At 40.7% G+C, this 25646-nt stretch overlaps 1 protein-coding gene across 1 annotated transcript in view; it reads right to left on the bottom strand.

Annotated features, from left to right (window-relative positions):
* SEC63 (SEC63 homolog, protein translocation regulator) overlaps positions 1 to 25646 on the bottom strand; it is an 85390-nt gene that overhangs the window by 40928 nt on the left and 18816 nt on the right. The window contains exons 3-16 of the mRNA XM_073675806.1: positions 24589 to 24703; positions 23219 to 23331; positions 20805 to 20866; positions 20555 to 20613; positions 19732 to 19782; positions 15303 to 15411; positions 14335 to 14429; positions 14105 to 14237; positions 13927 to 14019; positions 7800 to 7954; positions 4140 to 4287; positions 3244 to 3326; positions 3011 to 3070; positions 185 to 355 (exon numbers count right to left, since the gene is read on the bottom strand). Of these exons, the coding sequence (XP_073531907.1) occupies positions 185 to 355; positions 3011 to 3070; positions 3244 to 3326; positions 4140 to 4287; positions 7800 to 7954; positions 13927 to 14019; positions 14105 to 14237; positions 14335 to 14429; positions 15303 to 15411; positions 19732 to 19782; positions 20555 to 20613; positions 20805 to 20866; positions 23219 to 23331; positions 24589 to 24703 (1447 nt within the window). The remainder of the gene's footprint in view (positions 1 to 184; positions 356 to 3010; positions 3071 to 3243; positions 3327 to 4139; positions 4288 to 7799; positions 7955 to 13926; positions 14020 to 14104; positions 14238 to 14334; positions 14430 to 15302; positions 15412 to 19731; positions 19783 to 20554; positions 20614 to 20804; positions 20867 to 23218; positions 23332 to 24588; positions 24704 to 25646) is intronic.

Consider the following 25646-nt stretch of genomic DNA (forward strand, 5'->3'; position numbering starts at 1 on the left):
TCATGTAAAAAATAAAAAAAAAAAAGCCAGAAAACCCCTTTGATTTGTCTAGTATGGCAGCATCGATATTTGAACACTGTGTGGGTGGATATGCTCAGTACACGCTAGAAAGCATTAAATTGCTATAAAGACATCGCTGGCTACTTATGTTCTAGCAATACATTACAGAGGAGAAAATGCTCACGTTTGCAGTCGTGTCATTGGCTTGCTTCAGCTTTCCTTGCTTCTGCGGTGGTAAAATGGGTGGTGCTGCCTTCTTTTTCACTGGTTTCTTCTTCTTTGATTTGGAAGACTTCTTTGCAGTTTTATTTTTCTGCTGCCAGCCTTTGTTCTTTATTTTGCCATTTTCTCCTTGCTGTAACAAAAAACAAAAACAAAACATAGTCCCAATGCAATAGACTTCTCATGTCCAGAGAAGTCTACCTAGAGTAGACGATTGTTCATAGGGCTACTCTATGTTCACCAGGTTATTTCTGCATGTCAGAAAGGCACTGCATGCTGTGCTTTTCACCCCAATAAAGCAACAGAAACCTGATGGACCCATTATACACTGCTCAAAAAAATAAAGGGAACACTCAAATAACACATCCTAGATCTGAATGAATGAAATACTTATTGAATACTTTGTCCTGTACAAAGTTGAATGTGCTGACAACAAAATCACACAAAAATCATCAATGGAAATCAAATTTCAAAATGAGGCTCAGTATTGTGTGTGGCTTCCAACAACGCCTGTGCGGCCCTCCAAAGAAATGCCACCCCACACCATTACTGACCCACTGCCAAACCGGTCATGGTGAAGGATGTTGCAGGCAGCAGATTGCTCTCCACAGCGTCTCCAGACTCTGTCACATGTGCTCAGTGTGAACCTGCTTTCATCTGTGAAGAGCACAGGGCGCCAGTGGCAACTTTGCCAATCATGGTGTTCCGTCGCATTTCTTTGGAGGGCCGCACAGCCCTTCATGTGCTCTCCAGAGGTAGCCTGACTGCCATTAGGTACAGAGATTAGATCCTCAGACCCCTTGTGAGACCATATGCTGGTGCGGTTGGCCCTGGGTTCCTCCTAATGCAGGACAATGCCAGACCTCATGTGGCTGGAGTGTGTCAGCAGTTCCTGCAAGATGAAGGCATTGAAGCTATGGACTGGCCCGCCCGTTCCCCAGACCTGAATCTGATTGAACACCTCTGGGACATCATGTCTCGCTCCATCCACCAACGTCACGTTGCACCACAGACTGTCCAGGAGTTGGCGGATGCTTTAGTCCAGGTCTGGGAGGAGATCCCACAGGAGACCATCCGCAACCTCATCAGGAGCAAGCCCAGGCGTTGTAGGGAGGTCATACAGGCACGTGGAGGCCACACACAATACTGAGCCTCATTTTGACTTGTTTTAAGGACATTACATCAAAGTTGGATCAGCCTGTAGTGTGTTTTTCCACTTTAATTTTGGGGGTGACTCCAAATCCAGGCCTCCATTGGTTAATAAATTTGATTTCCACTGATTATTTTTGTGTGATTTTGTTGTCCGCACATTCAACTTTGTACAGAACAAAGTATTCAATGAGAATATTTCATTCATTCAGATCTAGGATGTGTTATTTGAGTGTTCCCTTTATTTTTTTGAGCAGTGTATGTCAATGGGAAGACAAAACCATAATGGATCATAAACCAAGACTTCAATAAAACAAAGGAACCTGTCATGATGGATAAGCAGTCCAACCTGCAGGCACCATGTTACAGAGCAGGGGGAGCTGAGCAGATTGATATATAGATCTGTGGGCAAAGTCTCAATATAACCTGTGTTTTAATCATTTATACCTCTGCTCTTTCAGTCCAGTGGGTGGTCCCACCAGTGATTGACAGCTTTCCTTGTATAAGAATGCATACAGAAGTAGCTGTCAGTCACTGTTTGGACCGCAAAGCCCAGAAAGTGCAGAGGTATAAATGATTACTGCACAGATTATACTGAATCTTTTCCCATAAAACTATATATCAATCTTCTAAGCTCCCCCTGCTCTATAACATGGTGCCTGCAGATTGAAGAGCATTTTAATTGTGTGATTTTATTCGTGTTTCCCATAAGCAAAGACCAGACTAGTCTGGCGCTGCTCCCGGGAAGCTTTCCCCCGAATCAATCTAGTTGATTGACAGATCTTTATGTACACACAAGGAAAAGACCTGTCAATCACTTGGAGTAGCGGGGAAAAAGTAGGCCTGGGCTGCGCCCGATTATTCTTGCCTCCTTAAACCATAATTATCTCTGAAAACTCAGAGAAAAACAAACATTCCAATAGTGCAGTCAGGCTTAGATTCATGCTGCATGTGGTTTGGGCAGCATGAATCAACTAACAGGTTCCCTAGAAAGCTCAAGTATACAGTGTTCTAGGTATCTTACTTACAGGCATTTACTGATAGAGTTAGAAATATATTAGAAAACAAACACTAGCAACACTTCCAACATAACTTGCCCATAGCAGTTTCCAGAAAGCATAGATTTCATGTTTTTTCACCAATAAAATAACTGTAGAGCCTGTTTTTCCCACATAGAGCCCGATGGTCTGGAATGTTACCGAGGACGAATCTGTTGGACGTCCAGCAGGTAATCAAGCACATGTTCTATCCTAAGTAGTAGGGCATATGCCCTGCAGCGAGTCAGACAGTAGCCTCGGTAACTGCCCCCCGTCCCCCCACTGTATGTAGCATCGTCTATCAACACCCATACACAAGTGAGAACAACTCGTTTACCTTTGCAGAAAATAAGTACTTAGATTGCAAATAAAACCTATTTTTGATTTAAAGAACTTTGCTGAAATTGTTGGGCCCATCTTGACCCAAAAGCAACCACTCTAAGCTTTTATAGCTACACTGTTTTACCAGGTGAGACAGCTGAAAAATCCAAAAGAGCCAAAAGGCACAGGTATAACATACTAGGCCAATCACAATGTAGTCACTAGGTTCAGGTAATGGAAGATGGCCACATGGACTTCTCAACATAAAACACTATACATACCGCTTCTTCAACCGGCTGGTCCTCGGCAGAACAAGTAGACTGCTCCTTCTCAAACACTTCCTATGATGTGAAAGGAAGAGGAATTAACCAGTAACAAACTACACAGACTGGTCTAAAGTCTTTCTTCCAAAAACACTCAATGGTATAGACTGTCTAATAATCCAAAACTCTACATCACTACAAGTGCATCTGTAGCTTCGAATGCAATTATTACAATTCGTTTTCATACTTACCGCCATGGTTTGTCTTTTCAGGGTGACAAGGACAGTGACGAGGGAGCCCACCGTAATGTTGTTACTGTCTTCATCGTCTAGCACTGTAATAAAACAAAGTGATGTTACACTCACATAATATGTTGGCTTTCTTGTAGGTTCAAATTGTCTAGTCTCATGTAAATGAAGCTTAAAGGGCTTGTAACATCGATGTGAAGGGCCCCTATTACATAGAGTGGGGGTGGAGCATGTGCTCTCCCACTCCATTCACTCTCAATGTGATTGCTGAACACAATCCTAAGGATCAGTGGGCGTACGGTTAGATCTCTAGGAGGGATGAGTGAGCATGCTCAGGTTCAGATAGAGGAGCTGGCGTGCTCGAGTCAAATGCTCGGGTATCTGTGGCTGCATGTATTGTGGCTGATACAGAGCCACTAAACATGATACAGTGGTTTTGTACTAGCCAGGGTACCTGAACATTTGACTCGAGCACACCGACTCCTCTATCCAAACCGAGACACGCTCGGATAACTACTTATCCGAGTATGCTCGCTCATCCCTAATCTCTAGCATTCAATAAGTTATCTCCTATCCTACTGATAGGGAAGGACTTCTATACTCGCTACAACTCCTTTAGTCACTGTATCATCATTTTGCCTTGTGAAACATTTTAGGAGAGATGTGCAAAGTTTATGGGACTGACAGATATAGGCGAGAGATGAACGGCCTGTGGATAGGTGATCAGTTGTAATTATGGAACAAATCTGATTAAAAACAAGCAAATATATTGAAATGTGGCACTCACTCACTGGTAGAATACACCGAAAAAGAATGCATCCCATCAAATGAGTAATTATAATAAAATAATTAGGAAATTGGAGGCAAATACATATAAGGATACAAGAAATAGGACATACCTTGTGGTTTTACCTCCATTGTGACATGTGGAAAACTACCAAGGACGGCCACCAACTCCTCATAACTGCTATCCTCTAGAAAGCTGAACAGCAGACGACGATCTGACTCCTTCATGCTGACCAGATCCCGGATGGTCTTGATTTTAAACTGAATCAATAAATAAATTAGGTCAATCCTCATGCTTTGCAAAACATTTTATATAAGGACACAGAAAAGGAAAAGATCTTTATGACAATTCTGCTTTTGAATTTTCTCCTCTCTGCATATTCACAACAAGATCACTTTATGACAGTGTTTAACATAAAGGCCCTTTAGAGACGTGTGCAGAACATAAAAAAATATTAAAATATCTATATTTTTTTAGTGCTTGGTCCCAGTATGGGACATCAGTTCTCTGTTGTCTGATCACCAGCCTCATACTCTGCAATGCATCAATTCTGCACTTACACTGACAGGAGGTATGACAGACCCCGGCTTATTCAAGGGCCTAGCAGTCCACCGTAGCTTGGAGACCCAGAGGTCCTTACTTGGCTTGGAATCATCATAGCTACCATCGCCACAGCGGCACTGCAATCTCGGAATGCAGATGGGGTATAGAGGGTGACCCCTTCCTCAAATAAACATGTAGACGCCGCTGTCAGTATCGACAGCAGCATCTGAGGAGTTGAACAGCCACATGAACAGATCACGGCCGTCACAGAAGGGAGCCAGCTATGATTTACTCTGCTCTGATTATGCGCTATATATGTATGGCAGTATGAATGCACTTCCCTCGGTACCATACATGTACTGTGGATGTTGGGAAGGGTGAGCTGGGAGAGCGTGTAGCTCTGTGTGATCTTATATACAGATTTCCACTATAAGAGGGAATATAAAAATAGACAACACATGGTAATAGTGCAAAGTGTCTACAGAATAGAGTCCCAAAACCAAAGTTGTTAAACTAAAGGGTGTGACATTATAAATTCCTGTTCACACAGGGGAGAGCCATCTGGTTTTCAGGCTGGTGCACAGTTTAGTCATCACTTGTTCAATAAAAACTGTAAAATGTAAGCAGCTTTTTAGGAGCTCATCATCAAGAAGTCAGAATAGACTGTACAAAGATCAGTGAATCTAGCACATAACTTGCTCATTAACCACTATCCACATTAGGGTGAGAATAAACGTCCTAGAAAGGGTTCCGCTCTGGAGAGGAGCTACCTCCGTACGCAGTAGATGCCGGCTATATTACATAGCCGGCATCTGTCTCTATTAGCTGTGACCGGAGTTCTGGCTGCAGCTGTTAAGCATTTAGATGCCGATGTCAATCTCTGACCGCAGCATTTAAATGGAGCGTGCACCAGTGTGTGCATACACAAACTCCCATTAGCCCGACGTGACGGCTGGGTACCGATAGGTTACTAAGGCAACTGGAAGGTTATGGATGGCTCCCATGGCTGCTATCTTGGTAATCCTGTGAAGCTCAGCCATAGGAGACCCCGATTTTTCCGCTTTCAAGTGATCAAAAGATTGGAGGTTCAAGTGCCCTAAAGGAGCTAATAAATAAAATATAGAATAAAAAAATGTAAAATCGAGGCATCCATAAAAATCCGATCAAAATATAAAATGAATCGACTTGTATGGTAAATACCGAAAAGAGAAAAAAGTCGAAACACCAGAATTTCATTGATTTGGTCATATTACGTACCTTAAAGAAATGCAATAAAATCTGATCAAAACGTTGTATGTACCTCATACTGGTAAAAAAAAAAAAAAATTGTCTCAACAAGCAAAAACCAAGCTCTCACTAAGCTCCATCAAGGGAAAAATTACTGCACGTTAAGCATCACTAAATCACACTGACTTGGGTCATTTTTACAGCACAATGATCATTGTAAAAACAAAACCCCCTAAAATAATGGCAAACTTGCATTTTTTTTTCACCATTTCATTCCAGTTGGAATTTTTTTTTCAGTACATTGTATGGCAAAACTACAACTGCCCCTCCATAAGTCCTCATATGGCTAAGTCTATAGAAAAATATAAAATCTATAGCTCTTGGAAGAAGACAAGGAAAGGAAAAAATTTCAAGCGCAAAAATGGAAAATTCCCTGGTCATTAAAGGGTTAAAGAATCAGTCCAGTGTGCTTTTTTTTTATTGCAGAGCTGAAGTGTTGCTACTAATCCAAGTTCCTTGCCCCCAGTCTTCTACTTATACGGCGCCGTCTTTATCCTTTTACAGCCGTCGCTCTTGACGGTTTCCAGCAGTTTGTGACCTGCCGGATCGCTCCAGTGCTTGCTGGATGAGCCAGAGGTCACTTTTCAATGAAAGTCTACGAGAGCCTTGCGCTGGCTAATAGACTTACATTTAGAGTTTGTCACCGTCACCTCTGACTTCTGGTCCGTCAGAAGTTTCGGTCACAAGATGGAGCCGTGGGACCGGAGCGGCGCTAATAAAATGTGAAGATGGTGGTGGGTAACTAGAAGACTACGGACCTTAGATTAGTAGCAACACTGCAGCCCTGAAAAGAAACCCTGCAGAGTGGTGCTTTAGATGGAGAGTCAACTATCCTCACTTTTATATCATTATAGATCCACATTATATTTAATGCCAACATCATATCACTCTAAAAGGTTTCATATAATATTTAAAATTATTTCTTAGGCCGGTTTCTCACATCTGGATATTTACAGTATTGGAAAAACAGTACCGGAGATATAAGTGTCCGTGTGCACCTGTGTGGCATACGTATGGCACATGTGTGCCACATCAGGATCACATGCATCGGCGCCGGTGAATCAGAGGTATAGTTAGCGCTGTTCCCAAGCACCGGGTGCTGAACGCTGCCCTCATCATTGTCCCCTGCCGGCGCTGCGATCAGCACCAGCAGGGGACAATGTTGAGAGCAGTAGTCTGCTCATGCTGTCTCCAACTGTAAAAATAAGAATAAAATAGAAAAATTCCCCATACTTACCTGTCCAAAGATGTCCCCCACTGTAAACCATCTGACCGTTCACGCCAAGGAGCCGGGGAGAATGACTCGCTCCAGCGAGCGGGCCCCGAAGCTGCGCTCAGCGAGTGGTGTCCTGTCACTCACGGAGCTCAGTGCAGCTCCGGGCCCACTCGCTGAAGTCATTCTCCCCGGCGTGAGCAGACGCATGGATTACAGTGGGGGACATCTTCGGACAGGTGAGTATATGGATTTTTTAAAATTTTATTCTTATTTTTACAGGTGGAGACAGTGGGATCAGACTACTACTCTCATCATTATCCCCTGCTGGTGCTTATTGCAGCGCCGGCAGGGGACAATTATGAGAGCAGCGTTCAGCACCTGGCACTTGGGAACAGCGCTACTGGTACACAGATTCCCAGACGCCGTACGTGTCACACTGATGTCATCCGTCTGTCATCAGTGTGAGACGTTTTGCAGCCCGGGCAGCGGGTAAAAAACGGACATGTCAACGTGTTTTGCTCATGTACACACGGTCCGTGGAAACACGCTGACTAGTGCACAGAGCCATTCATTTGAATGGTTCTACGTGTATCAGTGTCTCTGGTACGTGTGGAAACTGTCACCACATGTACCGGACACCCTGACGTGTGAAAGACGCCCTTATACAGAGTTTGACATGGTTCAAGGAGAAAATACTAACATGAGATAGAAGCAAGCCCAATGTACCTTTTTGTGGTTGAAAACTCGTCTTAAGTGATCCTCTTCAATAAATGGCAGCTGCAAAAAGGGCGATTTGAACTGTTGGAGGCCCTGGACGATCATCTGACAGAGCTTCATGCAGTTCTCCAGAGAAGAAAGTGATGGTGGCCGGAGTTCCCTCTCTTCAGAAAAAGCGAGAAAAACAAAGAAAAATATACCAATGATTGTACTTTTGTCGGTGGTGAGAACATTTAATATTTCATGATTACATGAAAATTGTTTTGTAGGAACCGATCTCCGAAAGGGAAGAAAAATCTATATATGCCCTTTTTGGGTGCGTTCTACGAAAACAAATAAAAGACATGCACAAATACAGAAAAAACACATTTAAAATTAATTAAGTCCACTCCGCCTTCGGAACCGCACATTCATTAAAGGGGTATTCTAAAGTTTGAAAATGATCCCCTATTTCCTGGAATAGAGGATAATTTCCTGATTAGGGACCCCAGGGGTTACAATCGCAGCATTCAGCATGCAGGCAGAGGGAAGAAAGCCCCTTTTCCTTTTGATCGGAGACCGATCATTGCCATGGTGATCCAATGTCGTCATCTGGGTCAACAGAGCTAGCAAAGTTGCTAGATCATGCGCAGTGCATGATCTAGCAACTTTGTGTATTAGTGCAGCACTAAGAGTTTATAAGGCATAGGAATGCTCCTGCATCCCTATGCTTTATAAGCGATCAGGCTGAAAAAAGTGAAAGTTCCATAGTGGGACAAAATAAAAAAGTGAAAACATTTTTGTAAAAATATTAAAAAAAAAAAATTCACAGAATAATAAAGGAAATAAAATATATTGTACCCATAAATAAATATTTTCATAAAAAGTAAAAAAAAAAAAAAAAAAAAAAAAAAGTACACATTTGGTATCGCCGCGTGCGGAATGACCTGCCCTATAAAACTGTCCCACTAGTTAACCCTTTTAGTGAACACTGTAAAAAAAAAAAAAGATAAAAAATGAGGCAAAAAAATAATGCTTTATCATGATACTGCCAAACAAAAAGTGGAATAAAACGCGATCAAAAAGATGAATGTAAATAAAAATGGTACCGCTGAAAACATCATCTTGTCCCGCAAAAAACAAGACACCAGTCAGCTCCATCAGCCGAAAAATAAAGTTATAGCTCTCAGAATAAAGTGATAATTATTTGGTATCGCTGTAAATCGTACTGACCCGAAGAATAAAGTTGCCTTATCAATTTTACCACATGCGAAACAACAAATAAAACAATTCCTGAGTTGCTGTTTTTTTTGCATTCTGTCTCCCAGAAATCAGAATAGAAAGCGATTAAAAAATATCACGTGCCCGAAAATAGTACCAATAAAAAAAGTCAACTCGTCCTGCAAGAAACAAGCCATCACATGACTCTCCGAAATATGGAAAAATTATAGCTCTCAAAATATGGCGATGCTTTTGCAATAAAAAGTCTTTTAGTGTGTGACAGCTGCCAAACATAAAAAAAAACAAAAAAAAACCCCAAACACTATATAAATCTGGCATCGCTGTAATCGTACTGACCCGAAGGATAAAGTCGTCTAATCACTTATATCGCACGAGGAACGGCGTAAAAAATAAATAAAACCCATTCTTGACCCGCTGTTAATTTATTCATTTTGCCTATCAAAGATCGCAGTAAGACTCGGTTCAAATTTACCGGCTCTGCGCTGACACAGGGTTTCCGTGAAAATCTCTGAAATACGTGATTCAGAGAGAACCCCCGATGGAAAATTCCCTACAATAAGGCAAATAGAGGCACTGCGGGCGCCGTCCGTCTTATTTGGCGTGCATAAAAGCGCAGTCGGCCACAGTTTTGTGCACTTATGAAAAGGACACTGCTGAACAGAGGCCGAACAGAGGCCAGACCGAGTCCAGAGTAACTCTGCTGCCTCATTATAATGAATGGATCCTTCGCGTTTTCATTTGAATCACATCATTCGGAGATTTAGATGGAAACCCTGATGTAAGTGCTCAGCGTAGAATGCAGGATAAATGTGATCCAAAATGTTATGTAAAATATTCCCATAAAAGCTTCAATTTAATCCACAAAACAAAAACAAATCCCCACTCAGGTCCGTCATGTTATCATAAATATAAGTTACTGGTAGCACAAGGCTCCTCGCCCCTCAACAGAAATTCAGCAACTTCTGCACTCCCAAATCCAAATGCCCCCTCCCTTCTGAGCTCATGTGTGCCTAAACCACAGTTAGCGTCCACGTGTTTGGCATTTCTGTAGCGATAAGAGCCTGCCTAATTTACGAGAGCATGTCTCCAGAATCATGTACCGGGCACTACAATGTACTGGACACTACAACAGCAGTTTGCAATTTTCACTCAGCAACAGCCGCTGCTTGTTTCTGGAAAAGACTCATGGAGTCATAATCGTCACTACACCTGTAGATAAATTCCCAAAGGGGTATAATTTCCAAAATGGGGTCACTTCAGGAGGGATTCTGCTACTGTAGCACTTAGGGGCTCTGTGTATGGAGTCCATAAACTATTCTAGAAAAATCTGCGCTCCATGAGGCAAATAGTGCTCAGTCACTCCAGCGTTTTGCCGTGTGGCCAAGCAGTACTGTACAGCCACATATGTTGTATTTCTACATTCAGCAGAAATTGTGGGACAAATTTTGGTGGCATTTTACCAGTGTAAAAATGTAAGATCTGGGGCCAAAACTAATTTTGGTAGTAAGAATGTAATTATTGTTTTTTTCACTGCTCAATAGAATAAAATTCTGTGATCCACCTGTGGTGTCAATATGATCACTGCAGCCCTAGATGAATTCATTGAGAGGTGAAGTGTGTAAAATGGAGTCTCCTGTTCTGGCACCTCAGGCGCTCTGCCAATGTGACATGGCACCCTCAAATCAGTCCAGCAAAATCTGAACTCCAACATGGTGCTTCTTCCCTTCGGAGATTTGCACTGTACATCAAAGTGGTTTTCGACTACATATGGGGTATCGGCGTACATAGGTTTTGGGGTCAATTTTCTCCTGCTATCCTTGTGAAAATGAGAAAATTTGGGGCTAACAACATTTTTGTGGGAAAAATATATTTTTTTCATGTTTACAGATCCACGTTGTAAATTTCTGTGAAGCACCTGTGAATTTAAGGTGCTCATCACACATCTAAATAAATTCCTTGAGGGGTCTAGTTTACAAAATGGGGTCACTTTCGGGGTTTTTCCACGGTTTAGGCACATCAGGGGCTCTCCCAACGTGATATGACACCCGCAGACATTAAAGTCTGTGTTCGAAAACGTCACTCCTTCCTTTCTGAGCCCAGCAGTGCGCCCAAACAATAGTTTTCCCTCACATATGAGGTATTTGCGTGCTCAGAAGAAATTGCATAACAAATTTTGGGGTCCATTGTCTCCTGTTACCCCTTTGAAAATAAAAAAAATTTGAGCTAAAAACTTTTTTTTGTGGGAAAATATTTTCACGGCTCAACATTATAAACTTCTGTGAAGTACTTGGGGGTTCAAGGTGATCACCACACATCTACATAAGATCCATGAGGGGTCTAGTTTCGAAAATGGCGTCACTTGTGAGGGGTTTCCACTGTTTAGGCACATCAGGGGCTCCACAAACGCAACATGGCGTCCATTAATTATTCCAGCAAATTTTACATTCAAAAAGTCAAATGGCGCTCCTTCCCTTCCAAGCCCAGCTGTGCGCCCAAACAATAGTTTTCCTTCACATATGGGGTATCTGAATGCTCAGGAGAAATTGCACAACAAATTTTGGGGTCCATTTTCCTCCGTTACCCTTGCAAAAATAAAAAAAATTGGATCTAAAGTTAAATTTTTGTGAAAAAAAGTTAAATGCTCATTGTTTTCTTCCACATTCCAAAATTTCCTGTGAAGCACCTGAAGGGTTAATAAACTTCTTGAAGTGGTTTTGAGCACCTTGAGGGGTGCAGTTTTTAGAATAGTGTCACTTTTGGGTATTTTCTGTCATAAAGGACCCTCAAAGTGACTTCAAATGTGATGTGGTCCCTAAAAAAAATTGGTTTTGTAAATTTTGTTGGAAAAATGAGAAATCACTGGGCAACTTTTAACCCTTATAGCTCCCTAACAAACAAAAAAAAATGGTTTCCAAAATTGTGCTGATGTAAAGTAGACATGTGGGAAATGTTATTTATTAACTATTTTGTGTGACATATCTCTCTGATTTAAGACCATAAAAATTCAAAGATTGAAAATTGCAAAATATTCGCCAAATTTCCGATTTTCTCACAAATAAAAGCAAGTCATATCGAAAATTTTTTACCACTATCATGAAGTACAATATGTCACGAAAAATCAGTCTTAGATTCAGTGGGATCCGTTGAAGCGTTCCAGAGTTATTACCTCAAAGTGACAGTGGTCAGAATTGTAAAATTTGGCCTGGTCATGAAGGTGAAAACAGGCTCGGGGGTGAAGGGGTTAATGTGGGAATTGCTTGTGTATGGCAGGCAATCCCCATGTGGCTCTTTTGGCTGTATAACAGCCGTGAAACATATGGGGCAGAGACTCAAGCATGTCACTTGAGCACCTCAAGCCATATCGTCACCCCACCACAACCTTAACCCTAATCCTATCCCGAGGGATCCATTCACTATAATGAGGCAGCAGAGTTACTCTGGACTCCGTCTGGTCTCCGTTTAGCGGTGTTTTTTTTTTCCCCCCAAGGTTCATAAAACTGTGGCCGACGGAACCTTTATGCATGCCTAATAAAAAGACGGACACCATGGGATCACAGGTCAGACGGCGTCCACGATGCCTCCATCTGCCTCATTACAGGGAATCTTCCGCCGGGGGTTCCATCCGAATCACGTATTTCAGAAATTTACCCCGATGTAATCAACAATTCAGGAATTATTTTTTGAGGGTTTTTTATGCCGTTCCGTGTGTGGTAAAATTGATAAGGCAGCTTTACAGCTTTATTCTTCGGGTCAGTACGTTTACAGTGATTCTACACTGGTATAGTTTTTTTTATGTTTTGGCGCTTTTACACAAAAACTTTTATAGAAAAAAATATGTTTTTTTGCATTGCTTTATTCTGAGAGCTATAACTTTTTTATTTTTCGGCTGATAGAGCTGTATGGCGGCTTGTTTTTTTCGGGACAAGATGATGTTTTCAGTGATACCATTTATATTTACATTCGTCTTTTTGATCGTGTTTTATTCCACTTTTTGTTCGGAGGTATGATAAAGCACCGTTTGTTGCTTCGTTGTTTATTTTTTTTACCGTCATCACTAAAGGGGTTAACTTGTGTGACAGTTTTATAGGTCAGGTCATTCTGGAAGTGGCGATATCAAATATGTGCACTTTAATTGTTTTTTGGGGTTTTTTTTCATAATTTTTTTATGGGTAAAATATATACTTTTCCTTTTTAAATATTTTTACAATTTTTTTTTCACTTTCTTTTTTTTACTTTTTCCCACTATGGGACTTATCCCTATGCTATGTGAGCTGTCAGCGCATGATCTAACTAACTTTCTGGTGCCTGGTAAACCGAATGATGTCATGACGACATCGGGTCACCATGGCAAAGATCGGGACCCTGCACTGACAGAGCGGGGTCTCTGATCTAAGATAAAAGAGGTGGTCTTACCTCTGCCTGCTCCCGAAATGCTGTGATCGACTTCGATCGTAGCATTTCAGGAGTTAATGTGATGGGAGGTGACGGTGCCAGGACCACTCCTGGCACCGAGTACCGGGTGTCAGCTGTCAAAATCAGCTGACACCCGGCGGTGATCGCACCCACACAGACTCTGTGCGGGCACGATCGCCGAGGCTTAATAATACGTACCTGATAATTAAGGCACAGGGACGTATTATTATGCCTTACTATTACTTATTACTGAGACAGGAGATGGCAGCTGCTACTGATAAGATTCTATGTAGGGAGGAGCTCTGCCTCTAGCTCCTCCCTCCTACATAGAATTGTATTCATAGAAACTGCCATCTCCTGTTTCAGTAATGGAAAAGTCATTTTTTTCTGATGAATCAAAGATTTTTTTTTTTTAAATAAAAATGTGAAAGAAAATGTTTTTTTCTCTTACGCGAACAGCCTCATCAATAGAAAGCTGTTAAAAACGATCCATGTGTATTACCTTCTCGACTACGGGCCATGATTATCAGCTGGCATATGACATTAACCATTTCTTGAAGCAAAGCAGGGCATTTCTTTAGAATAAACTGCTGATCTAAGAAATGAAAACCAACAGAAATGAGTAATCCTATGGAATTACAAAAAGAAAAAAAAATCTTAGGGAATCTTATTTTTTTTACCTTCTTTTAGATTCTCAGGAACCTGCATACGTGACAAGTGAGCTAGTAGAAGGACCCTGGATTTTAAACTGTATGGACAGGTCAGCGGAGGTTCGTTCTTCTTAAGATTGATGCCACCAATTTCTCTAATCAGCTAAGGGCAGAAAAGACAAAACTGAATACACCCTTATCACAAATGAGAACTTTCCATATACTAGATTCATAATGCCAGAATTATAAATATAGATTACCTGAGGAATCAATACATTATCTGCAGGTCTGCTAGAGGCATCTTTATTATACTGTGGGTCAAACTCAGAGGCACCGGCTAAGACCATGATGAGACCTAAAAGAATAGATTCAAAAGGAATAACCAACCATAGATCCTGGATACATTATCCATACATGAATGCTCCATCATACAGCAACTTCTTAAGAATGGAGTGGAAAGAGAGGAGGAGGACAAGAAAAATAGTGCTGGCCAGTCATAGTATTTGTATGTGGACATGCGAATTGAAAATAAAACTGACATGATCATCACTGTCCCCATTCGGGAATCTACATTGTGAGCCCCATCAGTAGGTCTTTGTAGTGTAGGAGGAAACCGGAGAACCCAGAGGAAACCCACGCAAACACAGGGAGAACATACAAACTCCTTGCAGATGTTGTCCTTGGTGGGACTTGAACCCAAGACCCCAGAGCTGCAAAGCTAACCACTGAGCCATCGTGCAGACCCAACCAAATGAAAACCAAATTAAGCTGCTAATTAATGGAAATCCTTATGGTTTTATTCGTACAATAAAGTATTTATGGATATTTAAAGTATATGCCATAAATGCCTCATAGGTGACCCATGATCACGATTCAAAGTGAAGCTGTCTCTTTGTAGTAATTCACATAGACTTGCATGGAAAGTATGGCCGGCCCTCCATTCAATGCAATGGTGAAATCTCCACTGATCACAATTGAAAAAGCTGCCACCAACAGTCATGTTGAATTAGTGATCAGGGGATGAGGGGGTTTAGGACCCTCATTCTCCTTTAAAGGGAGCATCCCAGATGGAGGATGCACCTTTTTCAGGCAATTATAGTACAGTTCTTGGGCACAGTGTAAGGAAAATTTTCTGAGCAACATAAGACGGCAGCTGTCTAAAAGTTGCACAAAGACATTTTTCATCTTTACAGACAGTTCAAAAAACAAAAAAAATAGATATACTCACGCTTCATGTCCATGTTCCGTGTCTTATATACAAAATATGTGTAGATCTGTGTAGTGCGTATAAGGATCTGGTCTCCACTATATCGGATTGATTTATACCACCAAGAACCCTAAAACAGTTCAATGCAAAGGTATATGGTTATCAAGGTACAGGATACTCCGTGCTGTATTCTATAACATATCACATAATTTAGAGGGACATTTAGGTTACTGTGCAAAAAATATATAATGGTGCCCCTTGATGTATGCTGCGTCCTCTGCCCCACCACGTAGAGTCTCTATATCTGCTGGATGTGCAGGCTGTTTCTACTGATCTCACAGGAGGGAGGATATATGAACATACCACTGGTTTGGGCTTTTGCATGCTACTGATTTGTATAACATTACTCCTCAATGTCTGGTATGAGGACCTTTGAGCTCACCTTAGTAAATCACACCAGGGCAGTACAATGAGCTCAGTAGCCAGAAATGTATGGTGTTTTTTCAGCCTCTCTCACATACAGTGACTGCAGACTTTTGTCCCAAGCCTGAACAACTCCTTAAAGTAAGAGGAAACGGTCAAAACCTATCAATGCAAGTCTATGAGAGCCTCGTTCTGCTCTCCTAGACTTACATTGAGTTGTGACTTTGAGATCCAGGAGGTCACAACGGCCCAGAGTGGCACTGGTAACAGATGAAGAGTGCGGCTGGTAAGTATAAGGCTAGGGGCAGGGAACTAAAATTAATGGCACCACTCCAGTGTGAAAATAGAAATGCTGGAGTGGTGCTTTAAAAGAAATATAATTACCATGCTACTACACACTCTAAAGTGGCCATTATACAAGCTGATTCACTTGCTACTTTACCCAGAAAAATTGCTGTAGCCTGTAACTTCTAAAAGAGACGGTCAACCACACTGAAACTTGGACTATACGTACTTTGGTTCATGAGAAGTGAGAGTGCAATGAACCTCAGCAATGAGGAACATCCTTGTGCCGAGTGGTCTTGCCGACTTGTCACCCCGCCAGTTATCTCCACTGAGATAGACTTGTTGTATGCCTTTCCGCCCGTCGGTAGTTCATGTGTGGTGCTTGTATTTCACTCCTGCCAAATTCCTTCTTCATTTGTTAACAATGTACAGTGTGGAGGGGCAGGTTTTCATTGTGAAAACTTATTGGAAAACTGAGTTGTTAAAGAAGTGCTAAAGTGAGTTTCTATAAGAAGTTTGGAGGTCGAAATCCACCACCCAAACCGTGTATTCTGTCATTGGTGAATAAGCTGGAATGTACAAGAACATTAGTGGATAGGCATGATGGAGGACATCAATTCAAGCGACTTTTGGCATCTCCACGTAAATCGTTGGACAGGCTTTCCCAGGAAACTGGCATGTCGTACTCCACATGACAACGAGCGGCCAGGAAAGGTCGTGTTCACCTGTACAGAGTCCCTGTCGCTCAGGAATTGAAAGGGCCCGGTTCAAGAGAAAATAATTTTTTATTGCGGGGTTTTTTCTTTTGGGGCCATTTGAAGGGTCAGGTGTACAGTAACAAGCGACGAACATTACAGGCACTCCGAGAGAACGTACAGCGAGAAATTCAGACTATGACCCCAGACGTCCTACAGAATACATTCAACCATATGGAATGGCGCGTGCAGGCGTGCTTGGATACGAACTGTGGATATTTTCAACACCTGATTTAAAACATCAGTTTCTCATGAACTAAAAGTATATACAGTCCAAATTGAAGTACGATAGATCGTCTCTTTTTAGAAGTTACAGCAAAGTGAATCATCCAGTATTTTGTCCACTCCCTGTGCAAAGCTGACTGAGGATTAAGTGATCGTTCCTCTCAATGTTCCCTGTTCAGGCATGGACAAATTACTGGAATAGTCGCAGAAGTTGTCAATCGCTTACACACTGGCTTATACATGCACTGGAGCAACAAGGTGCGGTAACAAGCAGATGGAACTGCCTACTGGAATGTCTGCCATCTGTCCGGATACATCCACAGCCCTATATCTGCTGTTTCTAGTAGATCACAAGTCTTATTAAAAAAGAATACATACTCTTTCTACTGGGAAAGTGATACATCACATGCAACAATTTCACTTTCAGTCATTCCATCCTTAAAGATTTACAATTAACATGGTATTCCAGTTTTTAGGATTCTCATTTATTTGAGTGCAGAGCATGATCTACACCTTTCTAAAAAAAAAAAAAGTTATGATTACATACTTCTTTTACAGCAATGTAGTCTGTGGAATGGTCTGTTTTCGTGCATCAGTTGTGTGACCCTTACACATTCTTATCTTTTTCTCTTGCTGCCTGAAGCTTATCTATATTACTGTGGACTTATTGTATGCCGCACCAACATTATTAACCTTAGCTGCCGGAACACTGCATAGGTAGTGCCGAATCTTTAGCTTACACACGTTAGTCCTGGCATTCCTCCTTGTGTCTTGTGTTTATTACAGTATTTCTATCCACAGCTCTTCAACACTTCTGTATATCATATATATATATATATATATATATTATATTATATTATATAATATAATATATATATATATATTATATAATATATATATATATATATATATATATTATATATATATATACATATATACAGTTATATGAAAAAGTTTGGGCACCCCTATTAATCTTAAGCTTAATGTTTTATAAAAATTGGTGTTCTTGCAACAGCTATTTCAGTTTGATATATGTAATAACTGTTGGACATAGTAATGTTTCTGCCTTAAAATGAGGTTTATTGTACTAACAGAAAATGTGCAATCTGCATTCAAGCAAAATTTAACAGATGCATAAGTATGGGCACCTCACCAGAAAAGTGATATTAATATTTAGTAGATCCTCCTTTTGCAAAAATAACAGCCTCTAGTCGCTTCCTGTAGCTTTTAATGAGTTCCTGGATGAAGGTATTTTTGACCATTGCTCTTTACAAAACAATTCCAGTTCAGTTAAGTTTGATGGTCGCCGAGCATGGACAGCCCTCTTCAAATGATCCCACAGATGTTCAATGATATTCAGGTCTGGGGACTGGGATGGCCATTCCAGAATATTGTAATTGTTCCTCTGCATGAATGCCTGAGTAGATTTGGAGCGGTGTTTTGGATCATTGTCTTGCTGAAAGATCCATCCCCTGCGTAACTTCAACTTTGTCACTGATCCTTGAACATTATTGTCAAGAATCTGCTGATACTGAGTGGAATCCATGCGTCCCTCAACTTTAACATGATTCCCGGTGCCGGCATTGGCCACACAGCCCCAAAGCATGATGGAACCTCCACCAAATTTTACTGTGGGTAGCAAGTGTTTTTCTTGGAATGCTGTGTTTTTTTTGCCGCCATGCATAACGCCTTTTTGTATGACCAAACAACTCATTCTTGGTTTCATCAGTCCACAGTATCTTCTTCCAAAAAGATATTGGCTTCTCCAAATGTGCTTTTACATACCTCAGCCGACTCTGTGGCGTGCTTGCAGAAACGGCTTCTTTCGCATCACTCTCCCATACAGCTTCTCCTTGTGCAAAGTGCGTTGTATAGTTGACTGATTCACAGTGACAACATCTGCAGCAAGTTGATGCTGCAGCTCTCTAGAGGTGGTCTGAGGATTGCCCTTGACTGATCTCACCATTCTTCTTCTCTGCCTTTCTGATGTTTTTCTTGGCCTGCCACTTCTGGCCTTAACAAGAACTGTCCCTGTGTTCTTCCATTTCCTTACTATGTTCCTCACAGTGGAAACTGACAGGTGAAATCTCTGAGACAGCTTTTTGTATCCTTCCCCTGAACAACTATGTTGAATAATCTTTGTTTTCAGATCATTTGACAGTTGTTTTGAGGAGCCCATGATGCCACTCTTCAGAGGAGATTCAAACAGGAGAACAACTTGCAAGTGGCCACTTTAAGTAGCTTTTCTCATGATTGCATACACCTGGCTATGAAGTTCAAAGCTCAATGAGGTTACAAAGCCAAAAAAAGTGCTTTAGTAAGTCAGTAAAAAGTAGGTAGGAGTATTTAAATCAAGAAAATGATAAGGGTGCCCATACTTATGCACCTGTCAAATTTTGTTTGAATGAAGATTGCACATTTTCTGTTCGTACAATAAACCTCATTTCAAGGCAGAAACATTACTGTGTCCAACAGTTACTACATATATCAAACTGAAATAGCTGTTGCAAAAACACCAATTTTTATAAAACATTTAGCTTAAGATTAATAGGGGTGCCCAAACTTTTTCATATAACTGTATATATCTCTATCTATATATATATACACACACACACACACACACACACACACACACACACACACACACACACATACATATACGTACAGTATATTTGTTATTATTACAAAAGTGGACGATTTCCCATTCTATAAAACAAATGGATAAAGCGAATACCCTTTTAAGGAACTATGGGGGTACGTACCACAACAACTGGAAGAATGACCATAAAAGCTAAACCATAAACCAGCAACACCTGAAAAAAAGAATTATAGCGGTAAGTCACATACAGTAATATCTTTACACCCTTACAGCCAAGACACATGCTACAAAATTACAGAGAAAATGATATAGGAACACTTCAAGTACAGCTGATACGCCATAGGAAGAAGTGTTGCAGAAGGCCTTTGGGAGAGGTGCACGAGACAGAGATTCTCTCTTTGCTAGGCCTCTCACACCAAGCATTGGGCATAACCTGCCTCAGTTGTGCCAGGCGTGTTCCTTAAAGGGAACTAACATGTCCAGAAACACTATTTACCAGCAGTTCTAGGGTTATTCTGCAGGTAAATAATGGTTATACCCTGTGTAGCTGGCTTACAGGAGCAGCGGCTACATTGAGAAAATTAGGTTTTATCCTTCCTACAGCAGCATCCTTCCAGTCATCAGAGCAGTACATGGAGCAGATAGTCACTGCTCACTACACAGCGAGTACGGCTGTAAACCCTTCACTTTCATTGACAGCCAGTGCTGCACACCCACAATGCAGAGCAGGCTGCCAATCATTGCACAGGGGAAGTGATTACAGCCACTCTCACGGTATAGTGAGCAGCGATTTTAATTGTTCCCTGCACTGCTCAGATAACTGGAAGAGAGGCTGCAGAGAGAATAAAACTTCATTTTTCTCCCTGTAGCTGCTGCTCCAGTAAGCCGGCTACGTAAGATTTAAATGCCATTTATCTGCAGATTAACCCTATATTTGCAGGTAAGCAGTCTCTCTGTTTAGAATACTTCTTTTATGACTAACTCACCAGCATAGAATTTTTCTGGTCCACAATCCATGCTGGCAATGCAATGCCAAAATGTGTAGCTTTAAAAAGAAGAATGAGAAAAGTCAGAGCAATACTAATAAAGTACTGGTACCGTAATGCACAAAAGTAATTTGATAAATGGACAGAACAAGAGAGGCGCATTGATGGATATTGAATTAAATATTGTTTTGCAATGTAGTAAACTCAATCAGAAAACACTGTAGCCGACTAACAGTAAATAGTTGCTTACCCTGTGGTCCATCGGGATTGCCATATTCTTCCCAATTTCTCCTGGACTCATCATCTGTTAAACTACACATGAAAATAGGTTAGATAATAAAAAAACAAAACAGAAATGTGTAACAGAGGATTAGCTTCACTAACACTAGTATGAGAAGAAAAGCTGGGCAGGCGCCAGTACATTTGCAGCTTTTGTTTAAAGGGCCCATGGTTTTTTTGTCATGAGAAATGGCTACCCGTCTTTTACTGCAGCAGTATTGATAAATCCCCCCCTTGCGAACCACAAAATGATTGAGAAGCAAATACTAAAAATAATTTTCTGGTTTCGATTTCTTTTATTGTGTATATTTTTTCTGTTCACCTTTCACACAAAATAATTTGGAGAGTTCCTTTAACAGGTTATTACAATCATGTGTATACCGAATATATATAGGTCATTTGTTTATTGTTATATGTATATAATAAAATGTATTTTATATAACAAAATAAATATTTATCGGCATTCTATGTGATGGGGATTACTTTTTTAATTTAATGCAGATATTTTAGTTTTAATTTATTTTATACATACAAACAAGGGTTATAAAACATCCATAAGTATCTGATCTCTGTCCGCTAGGACCCTGCAGCTTTGCTATGCCATTCAACAATCATGTGATCAGATGGTCCTATGGAAGTCAGCACTGCCGTTCCTTCTGTTAGATTATTGAGTGCTATGTGATCGGCAAAAGAGAAGACAGAAGCAATATAAACCGCTTCTGTCTTCTCCCAGGCTGGCCCTGTCTGAAGGTCAGGGAACGGACCTATCCCTGCTAGTTTACAGGAGCAGAATCTGGAAGCCTGCATTTTTAATGGAATGGGGTTAAAGCCCAGATTCTGTTAAATTACAGTGCTTGGTAGTTATTAGGTTAATATATATTATTCTCTACCTCCAGATTTGGTGGGGGCTGTGTCCCAAGGACCCAATCAATTGCTCAAAAGTCTCCCAGAAGAGCACAGCTCCAGCCTGAGTGCCTGCTAAGAACACCCAATGACTTTCTATGGCGCCAGTTCACAGCGCTGTAGTATTCCAGGTCTGCGCGCTTCTCAACCATCTTTTGAGCAATCAGTGCGTTCAGGACCCAGAGATCTCACTGAATCTGCAGATCTTTTAAACTATATGAAAAAAAAAAATTTAATAGGATATGTTAACTCTGACTTTTGGGCACCTTCATCAAAACAGTCTAAAAGGAATAGTCTTTGTTGTTGGTAGTCAATCACAGCAGAGCTTTCATAACCAGAGCAGTTTAAATACTAAAAACTGCCTGTGACTGTTTGCTATGGGAAAGAAACACAGTGGGTTCAATTCATCAGTTTTTTTCTGTCTTGTAGTATCTGCTGTTTTTTTGGCGTAAAAGTTCATAAAAATGGGTCAAGTAATACATGATTTTTGTGCAAAATAAAAAATTCTCTTTATTTTTTTGCTTCTTTCACAACTTTTTAGCAGAAAAAAATAGCATGTTCCAGTAAAATATTGCAATAATTGAGCCAAAATTTCAGCCATACATAAAATCACTCCAGAACGGGACTGTAATACATTTGCAACAAATTTTGAGACTTTTTGAAAAGCCGCAAATGATTAAATCAAGTGAAAACATTGGAAAACTCGAAACTTTACTACTGGCAAGCTAAGAAGAAAAAGAAAAAACAAAGAACAGATGAATACATAAAAATTTTAAAAAAATTAAAAAAAAATGACCATGTTTTGTCGATTTTGACCAAATGTTGAGCTCTGGTAACAGGTGAGGGCTGTTGATACGTATATAGATTGTTAATCAGGAGCACGACTTGCATAGATTAAGGCCAGACAGAAAATCACTATAAACATACTAAAGCATCACACTATTAAAATTAAAAAGTTTTTTTTTTTTTTTTTTCCAAACAGAAATTTAGCTAACATTCATCTAATAGTTAAAGGGATTGTCTGGTCTAAAACTACAAATCTGCAGTCACTCTATGTGACTGCAGACTTGTTAATCCTCACATCGCACAAACTGTGTTTTGTGATGATTCTCCGGTGGCGGCGATCATGTGATCGCAAGTATGCGATACACATAGTCCCGGCCACATTCCAACTAGATGGGCATGGCTGGATAAAGTCTAGTCAGAATGTGTCTGACAGTATGTATATCACCATACTTGCTGTCACATGACAGTTGCTCCTGGCACTGGAGAATCCTCATAGCGCGTAGTGCACATGATGTGAGGGTTCATATAGAGTGACTGCAGATTTATAGTTTTAGACCTGACAACCCCTTTAATCTATAGGTAGAGGCTATAAACTAACTTGCCAGGTTTCATGGCAGAACAAACCCATAGGCCAGCCTTATTCTTGCAGAGCAGGAACCTGATATGAGTCAATTAAGAAGCCATGGATAAACTTACGCTTCATATGCCTTGGCTATTTTCATAAATATAGCTTCATCTCCTCCTTTATCAGGGTGGAATTTCAAAGAAAGCAGACGGTACTGTTTCTTAATTTCTAAGACAGTGGCACCCTTAAAAAAAAAAAAAAAAAAAAAGTTTTGCAAAATGTCAGGATCTACTGGGATTGAGAGGACATCCTTATGTAAAAATCTCTGGCAGGACACAGCTTACGAAAACAAGAGAACATGTCATATGGAAGTGTCACAGTAATGGGTAGATGTCTAACGGTGGACCTACCCATTCTTGGACCATTTATGCCCAGCATACAAGATTTTATGCAGAAAACTCACTGTAAAGGCTAGGATGCACCCAGAAATTCAGCAATAAGGTACAGTGCAAAGTAAGTCCTAGCAAGCTTCAGTCACAGACAGACTAAAACATCAGCAGTAGGTTTAGTCTAGACTGTTGTTTGGACTGGTTCACATCATAGCCTGTTTTATGTTGAACGTCTGGACCCAGCCTCATCGATTACTCCAATCATCAGTTCAGGGCTGTTTAATTGAGCCAGAAATCTTCCGGACTTTGCTATGTGCACAGTAGATAGGCTTGTTTCAGTACATCAGGGTGGACAACCCTCTGGGAGCTAAACACAGCAGCATGATTCTAGATGGTAAGAATGCAAACTGTATGCAAAACAGATTCTTACCATACTTATAGAATGCAAAACTCCTTTAAGGAATCAAACTTCTGATGGGTGGTGTGATGGGAAGGGGATTATACCACAATAGATCTGCACACTGAATATTAATGTTAAAAGAACTCCTAGTACAACTGTACCTCACATCTTAAGGCTATATTCCCACGTGTTTTTTTACGTCAGAAATCTGCAGCAAAACTAATCTCTGGCAGGAAATCAGCTGCATCAAAAACAGGTTTTGCTGCGGTTTTTTTATGCCTTTTTGATGCATTTCTGCAGTGTTTTTTTCACTGTCCTTCTGTCTCTATTTATGCATGTACATAAAGTTCTGTGAAAAAAAAAAGAACCCCATTCTATTTTGCCATCAAAAACGCTGAAAAAGTTTACCTGCGTTTTTTGAGCATTTTTTTTTCCACCACCCATTACTTCCTATGGGTGAAAAAGCGCTGAAAGAAGTGACATGCTTCATTTTCCAAAAACCCAACCAAGGCACAAAATACGCAACAACAAAAAACCATAATATGTGAACAGAGAATTCTGGTTTCTCAAAGAATTTGCTGGTGCTGCAAAACGTAGCTGAAAATATGCACAAAAATCTGCAGCAAAAAACGTTGAAAAACCCAACGTGTGAGAACAAAGCCTAAGGGTTTCATTTAGACTTTTTTGCATTACTAATGACAGTTATATTTACCGGATCTAAACCCAGAACTTCATATGGGTTGTATTCTTGGTATTCTTTATCAGTTTTGGAAACTTTGTAGGCGAGGAATATAAACAATGCCCATCCAAACATCAACACTACTTTCCTGTGGAAACACACAAACAATAAGGTAACTTTCTTTCTTTGTTAGATGTCAATTAGCAGTATCATGGGAACATAGCCTAATTCTCCCATGCACAATAATGTCAATAATGTCCCCTAGTATCAACATTCAGAAAGGAGCATCACGTGACTTGCTGCAGCCAATCAGCAGCCACTGGTTGTCTGCAGCCTTTACATTCCGTCCTAGCAGAAGAAGCAAACTGTGAAGGCTACAGCCCATCAGTGGCCAATGTTTTATGCAGCCATCATGTGATGACCCCTTTCCCATTCCAAATCGGTTGTATGGTCTGCAGAGGGGAGTGATGATCCGGGATCAGAAGATGTTTGTGTTTCTTCCACAACCCTAGGATCCATAAGATTAACTTTTATGGTAGTAGACAAACCGTATGGCCCCGATTCTGTGTGTTTCTTACACAAGTTTTAATGAGCAGCATGCAGGAATAAGATGCGCTAAATTCAGTAGAAATCATAAGCCACTTATTAAATTTGGCACATCTCATCAGTACTGTGTGCCTTCATGTACCGTGCCAGAACTGTTACTCCAGTCATGGAAAGGAGTAACATTTCTGGCATAAGAAACACCACCAGTTTCCATAAAAGTAATGAGTGGCCATAGCCATGCCCTGTCACTGCTCCTCCTCAGCTCTGCCCATTTCGGCAGAGCTGCTTGAAACTGAAAAACACCACATAATCCTTGTGTAAGTTCTCATTGTGCAAAAAATGTTGTGACTTTTCAAAGTGTTTTACGCTAATTTTCCGGCATAAACACTTTGATCTATCTGCCCCTTTAAGTTTGGCATGCAAATACATTTATGCCACTCAAATTGTCTAAAATTGGTGAGTTTACGTCTGGAGAGAAGTACACATTCTTGAAGAGAGGGACTTTTCAAGTTTTTTTTTTTCTCCTCATTTTAGTTTTCTTTATT

Source organism: Phyllobates terribilis, unplaced genomic scaffold (genome assembly GCF_046119375.1).
Source record: "Phyllobates terribilis strain yellow unplaced genomic scaffold, ASM4611937v1 Scaffold_3__8_contigs__length_932513732, whole genome shotgun sequence".
Classification (NCBI taxonomy): Eukaryota; Metazoa; Chordata; class Amphibia; order Anura; family Dendrobatidae; genus Phyllobates; species Phyllobates terribilis.